Source organism: Vitis vinifera, chromosome 15 (genome assembly GCF_030704535.1).
Source record: "Vitis vinifera cultivar Pinot Noir 40024 chromosome 15, ASM3070453v1".
NCBI lineage: Eukaryota > Viridiplantae > Streptophyta > Magnoliopsida > Vitales > Vitaceae > Vitis > Vitis vinifera.
This window is the reverse complement of record NC_081819.1, coordinates 6,713,518-6,720,211: the sequence shown is the minus strand read 5'-3', so window position 1 is coordinate 6,720,211 and position 6,694 is coordinate 6,713,518. Positions and strand designations below refer to the sequence as shown.

At 33.5% G+C, this 6,694-nt stretch overlaps 1 protein-coding gene across 1 annotated transcript; it reads left to right on the top strand.

Moving 5' to 3' along the window:
- Nucleotides 1-775: 775 nt before the first annotated feature.
- Nucleotides 776-2,831, top strand: LOC100253657 (transcription factor bHLH91). The gene is made up of 4 exons (XM_010662999.3): nt 776-922; nt 1,042-1,900; nt 1,987-2,400; nt 2,530-2,831. Exons 2-4 carry the CDS (start codon nt 1,064-1,066, stop codon nt 2,647-2,649), a joined length of 1,371 nt encoding a protein of 456 aa, XP_010661301.1. The 5' UTR covers nt 776-922; nt 1,042-1,063; the 3' UTR covers nt 2,650-2,831.
- The last annotated feature ends 3,863 nt before the right edge of the window (nt 2,832-6,694 follow it).

Genomic DNA, 6,694 nt, shown 5'->3' with positions numbered 1-6,694 from the left:
TTGTAAATTTTTCTAAATAAATTTGCAATATCAATTTTATTTTTTTAATAAATCTGTCAAAACCTTTTTAAAAAAAAAATATTTGGTAGGAAATTGAATTAAAGGTTTTCTTAATAAATTAGTAAAAAAAAAAAAAATTCTTTTTCTAGGTAAATTACAAAAAATTCTTTTTTAAATGGAATAGAATTGAAACTTTCTTTTTGTAAATGAACTCATGAAAACCCCTTTTTTGCTAAAAGCACTTTTCATAAATAGAAATTTTGTTGATATTTTTTTTGAATAAAATTGTAGAATTTTGTTTTTAATAAAAGGAATGAAAATTAATTCCTCTGTAAATAAAATAAAATTAGAATATTTTTTTAAATAAATTTGTAAAAATCACTTTCTTTTAATAATTTGTAAAGATTTTCTTTAAACAAAAATGGTAAAAATCCATTCTTTTTCTAACAAAAAGATTTCAAACAAAGACTTCCGTCAACGAACTCATTTGAGTCAGAGTCATGGCCATTGGTTGAATCCAAGTGCTGCAGTTGAGTCCCTTGAGTTGGTGAGAAACCAGATGGAGGCGTGGGTGGTGGAGTGGCATTTTAGTGATTATAGTGAAATACAGGGGTGACTATGAATGCTGTCAGGTGCAAGACGGAGAATTATGAGGAGTACAAATCATGCTGAGCAGTGTCAGAATAAAAGAGGTTACAGGTGGGTCCCACCTCAAGAGATTCTCAGTAACAACTTCTCTGCTGTACCCAAAGGAAATTAATAAAAAACCTAAAATCAACCCTTCATCCTCTTCCCTCTTCCTCCTCCCCTTCCCCTTCCTTTATATACCATCCACACTCTTTTCTCGTCTCTCTCCAAACCTTCTTGGACCATTCTCACTTTTTTCTCTCAAACCAAACATCTTTTGGTTTCTGATTCACAGGTTGTAGATAAAACCCATGTTGGGTAGTTGTAATTTTGGTGGTTTAATTTTTATTTTCTGTCTTTTCTTTTTTTTCTTTTTAATTTTTGTTGGTTAATTTTTGAGTGATGAATGTGCAGAAAGATCACTAGGCCAAGAAGAATGTATGTGTACGAAGAGAATGCTTGTTTTGATGGCACAAAGTCAGTGGCAGAAGGAGATGATGAGGGGTTTTCCCAAAGTGTTGCGCCACCACCCACCAACAACAGCTTTGAGGACAGCACCAACATGAGGGTTTCCATGGAGGATGCCTCGGCCACCATGGAAATTGAGCTCCACCAGCAGCTGGCCTTTGACATGGACCAACAATGCTATAACAGCAACAACGACGGCAATGATTCAAATCAGGTATTCTCATATGAGATGCAGGAGATGGGGTTCAATCATCATCAGCAGCAGCAAGAGGACCCATTGCTGTTGCAGCAGCATCAGGCTGAAATGCAGAATGCCCACCAGAATTTCAGTGCTGCATACCCTCCAACACCAGACCTTCTCAATCTATTCCACTTGCCCAGGTGCACGCCCTCATCTCTCCTCCCAAACTCATCCATCTCCTTCACAAACCCGGACAGCTCGGCCACGGCGGCATCTGGCATCTTGTACGATCCTTTGTTCCATTTGAACCTCCCCCCACAGCCTCCTGTGTTCAGGGAGCTGTTTCAGTCTCTCCCACATGGCTACAACTTGCCAGCCTCAAGGGTTGGGTCTTTGTTTGGTGGTGGGATGGATGAGAGAGAGGCAAGTGGAGGTGGGTACGGAGATGGGGACGATCATAGGCAGTTTGATAATGGGGTCCTCAAGTTCACAAGGGACATGGCCTGTATTGGTAAAGGCAGGGAGGGCAAAGGCACCAAATCCTTTGCTACTGAGAAGCAAAGAAGAGAGCACTTGAATGATAAGTACAATGCTCTGAGGAGTTTGGTCCCAAACCCCACCAAGGTATATCATCATATCAATTTTGTTGTTGATTCTCAATGTATGTATAGATGTAGATATATATACATGTAATTTTTTTTTTCTTTAAGAGTGATAGAGCATCTGTGGTGGGAGATGCGATTGAGTACATCAGAGAGCTTCTGCGAACAGTGAATGAGCTGAAGCTGCTGGTGGAGAAAAAGAGATGTGGGAGAGAGAGGAGTAAGAGGCACAAGACAGAGGATGAGTCCACAGGCGATGTAAAGAGCAGCAGCAGCATTAAGCCAGAGCCTGACCAGTCCTACAATGAATCCCTCAGGAGCTCCTGGCTCCAGAGAAAATCCAAAGACACGGAGGTGGATGTTCGGATCATAGACGACGAAGTCACCATCAAACTTGTCCAGAGAAAGAAGATCAACTGCTTGCTCTTTGTGTCCAAGATCCTTGATGAGCTTCAACTGGACCTCCACCATGTTGCAGGCGGCCATGTTGGTGATTATTACAGCTTTCTCTTCAACACCAAGGTGGGGGCAATCAAACCTTCTCAAATGAATTGATTACTACATTAACAACGCCTCTTCATAATTGAAATAATCTTTACCATACTTTCCATATTCTATGTCCAAGATTTGATTAATATTGCCATGTCGCAGATATATGAAGGCTCCTCAGTCTATGCCAGTGCAATAGCCAACAAACTCATCGAGGTGGTGGACAGACAGTATGCAGCCATACCCATTCCCATTCCCATTCCACCCACTAGTAGCTTTTAGGATTCACTCATATCATACTACACTACGCTACACTATATATCAGATCAGATCCACGATGATTGAAGGATATAACACACTAGTTTGTTTATGTTTGGCTGCTAATTCAGCTTTTATTTCTAGACAGACTGTTTCTCTTGAATTCTGCATTTTGATTATTGGCTACCCCTCTCCATCTTCTTCAACTCTGTATTAGGGCTGGCTGACTCTTTCTCTTGAATTCTGCATTTTGATTATTGGCTACCACTCTATTCAATAGCCTATAGGCACACTCCTACTTTGAGCTGTCTACCGTGATTTAAGGAAGTACTTTTAGGTTTAGGTGTTTTTTAAAAAACAATCAAGTGTTTAGCAAATTTTTGGAAAGAATTTTAAAAATCTAAAAATCAGTTATAATGTTTAAAAATCACTTATAGCATTTTTTATTAAAACATTTATAAGTTAATCATCTAAAAACATTTTTAAAGAAAATACTTTCATTAAAAATTTGAGTAAAAAATATGATCAAAGGCACTCTTAGTGTGCTTTTTTTTTTTTTAGTTTTTTTTATTTTATTCTCAAGCATAATATGAGAATGATAATAATTTATAATTAATTTCTGTAATTAGAAATAGAACCAAACCAAACTGAATCAACATCGACTCTAATTTAATTAAAATTCCCCAACTTGATTAAATTTTGGGTTAGTAAAAAAGAAAAACAATACTTTTAACTATTAACATTAATTGGTAAAATTAATTTAAAATTTTTCTAAACCGTCCTATTGACATACATGTATACCTTTGTTAACCTCAACTAATATTTATATTTTCATTAATATTAAGTAATAAATTTATTTGTTGAATATTCAGATTTAAAGTAATGTAGTTGCATAAGATAAGAATAAAATTATTTACTATGAATATGAAATCGTGGCTATAAAATATATTCTTATTAAACATAGGTAAATAATGCAAAAGAGATTTGAGATTAAAACAAGTTAACTATTTTGACTAATACTTAAAAGTTATTTTTTACTTTAAGCTATGATTTTAAGTTATTTTACTTTATATGTTTGATGTACTTAATTATTTAAATTAAATTAATAAATCATATTAAGTTATTAAATTGATTTACCAACACTTTCTTAGGTGATGTTTGTTTTTTCAACTTAATACTGAATATGTTTTTTTGACTTAATTAATATTGAATACAATTTGTTTTCATATTTTAGATGATTTGTTTTTAATTTTTTTTTTTTACTTAGTGGGTGTTTGATAAACTAACTTAATAACTTAAAGTGACTTAAGAACTTAATCTAAGTCATTACATAAATTGTGTATGATAAAATAACTTAAAGTAAAAAAAAACAAATTTAAGTAATAAATAAAAACAATTAACTTATTCTTAAATCTACATCTTCATTTTATCTTTTTATCCCTATTTACCCTAGTTACTTCCATGATTTCATTTGCTACTCCACAACCTTATTGTTATTCAACCTTGATTGCTCTAGTTATAATTTATGAGGATAAATATATCAATTTGATGATTTAGAATAAGTTTTAGATTAATTTTATCAAACAACCTTAATACTTAAAGTAATAAGTTTTAAGTCAACAACTTAGATATAATTTAACTTAAAGTCCACTTAAGTAATTAAGTAATAAGTATTAAGTTTTACCAAACACCCTCTTAGTACTTATTTTTTAAAGTTTTTGACTATCTTTATCTTTTTGTTAAATACTGAAAATAACTTTAGAAGAAAATTTAATTAGGCATCGGTATAGAAAAATCATATATCAATTATCAACATGAACCATAAAACAAAATAATAAAATATGGATATATCTTAAATGATTAGGATACATAATATTGTTGAAGAACTAAGCAAATTAAGATTATATGAACATTAGAGTTTTCATCCAACTGGCAAGTAGGTGACATACAAAATGTTTCCTATAAAAAAGGGTAAAACCTCCCAGTATTGGAATGCTCCATGACTCGAGTGGTGATAAGAAATACATGTTTGATGAGCATGATAATGATTTTTGTTCAATCTGAAGTACAAACTCCCTTTGTGTTTCCATAAGATTTTGATATAATAATCAATGTCCCAAATAAACCATTGAAGAGCAATTCTTGGAAGCACATATCTTTCATAGTGAGGTTAGCAATGCAAGATTGCTTCACACTACTCCAACTAATAGCCCCACCACTAAGAGTGAACACAAACCTAGAGATAGACTTGCGGGAGTCCTTATCAGACTGAAAGTCTAAATCTGTATACCTAAGGGGTAACAACTCATCACAATGATACATTAACATATAATCCCTCATTCTCTGAAGATACTTGAATATATGCTTGAACGCTATCTAATGTTCCATGCTTGGATTAGACTGATATCTACTCACTATCTTTAGAGTAAAGAAAATGTTCGATCTAGTATATAGCATCACATACATAACACTACCCATTGTTTAAGCATAAGGTACTGCCTTTATGTGATATTTTTCCTCAGTAGTCCTAGGACACTAATCTTGAGAAAGAAGCATTCCATGCTTGAAGGGTAGCAGACCCTTCTTGGAGTCCTACATCACATATTTGACCAAAAGTTTGTAAATGTAGGTGGTCTAAGATAACATAATCTTCCTATGCTTGCAATCTCGAAAGACCTTAATCCTAAGAATATATTGTGTTTGACCTAGATGTCTCATCTAGAACTAACTAGATAATCAAATCTTGATTGATGACAATAACCTTACATCATTCCTAATGAGTAGAATGTCATTGATGTACAAGACCAAAAACACTACCATGCTTCCTTGCATCTTCTTGTACACATAAGGCTCATCCTCATTTTGCTTAAAATCAAGAGTCTTGACAGCTTGATCAAAATGCCTATTTCATGAGTGAGATGCTTGCTTTAATCTATAAATGGATTTATGCAACTTGCACACAAGGTGTTCTTGGCTCTTTGCTATGAATCCGTCTGGTTGCATCATATAGATGCTCGCTTCAAGATCACCGTTCAAGAATGTTGTGTTGACATTTGTTAGGACATTAAGTCTTGTTTTTATGTTGGTAATTTTGTTTCTTTTAAGGTTTGGCCATGGAAGTCTTTTTAGATAGTGTCTTACTCTCCATTGAAGATCAAAAGTTACGATTCATCCAACTGAGAAGTCATAGATATGTCTAAAAAAGTTTGGCTTATAACATGTTAAGCTCTTACGAGGTACAAAGAGAATCAATTTTGTTTTGAACTTAAAATGATTTGAAATTAACTTTTTGAAATGGGTAGGATTGTTCAAGTGACTTGAAGCACTCAAGTTCTTAGGATCGCTCAAGTGCTTGAGGAGCTCAAGCGATAGGTTAGTTAGCTGAGCGGTCATGCATATTCTATTGAGATTTTTCATGCAAATTTGATCAACTCTTCCAAACTAAAACTCTTATATCTTTTTGCCTATAAATACCTCTCTATTAACCCCTTGAGACATACATAGAGAGATTCAAAATAATATTGAGAAGATTTCATGGAGGAGAAAGCCTATTGTGCCATACCATTCCCGATCTCTCATCCAAGGATTCGATCTTTGAATCTTGGATTGAAGATCTTCATCCCTTAATGAGGTTGAAGTGATCAATTGGAGCAATTGAGTGAGTCGTGGACGTGAATAAATTGGAGGTACTAGTGAGTAAGTTTTTAGGGTAAAAATGGCTAAGTAAATCTCTGTAATTTGATTTTGTATAGTGGATTTAAATTAGTAGGTCTTAGACCTCGTGGTTTTTTTATCTCTAAAGTTAGTGTAGAGGGTTTCCACATAAAAACAATTAACTTATTTTTAACTCTATATCTTCATTTTACCTTTTTACTCCTATTTACCCTAGTTACCTCCATGATTTGCTTTGCTACTCTACAACTTCTATTATTACTCGATCTACTTTGTCCTTATTATAATTTATGAGGATAAATACGTCAATTTGATGATTTAGAATAAGTTTTAAATTAATTTTATCAAACAACCTTAATCTTAAAGTAAGAATTAAGTAATAAGTTAACAATTTAAG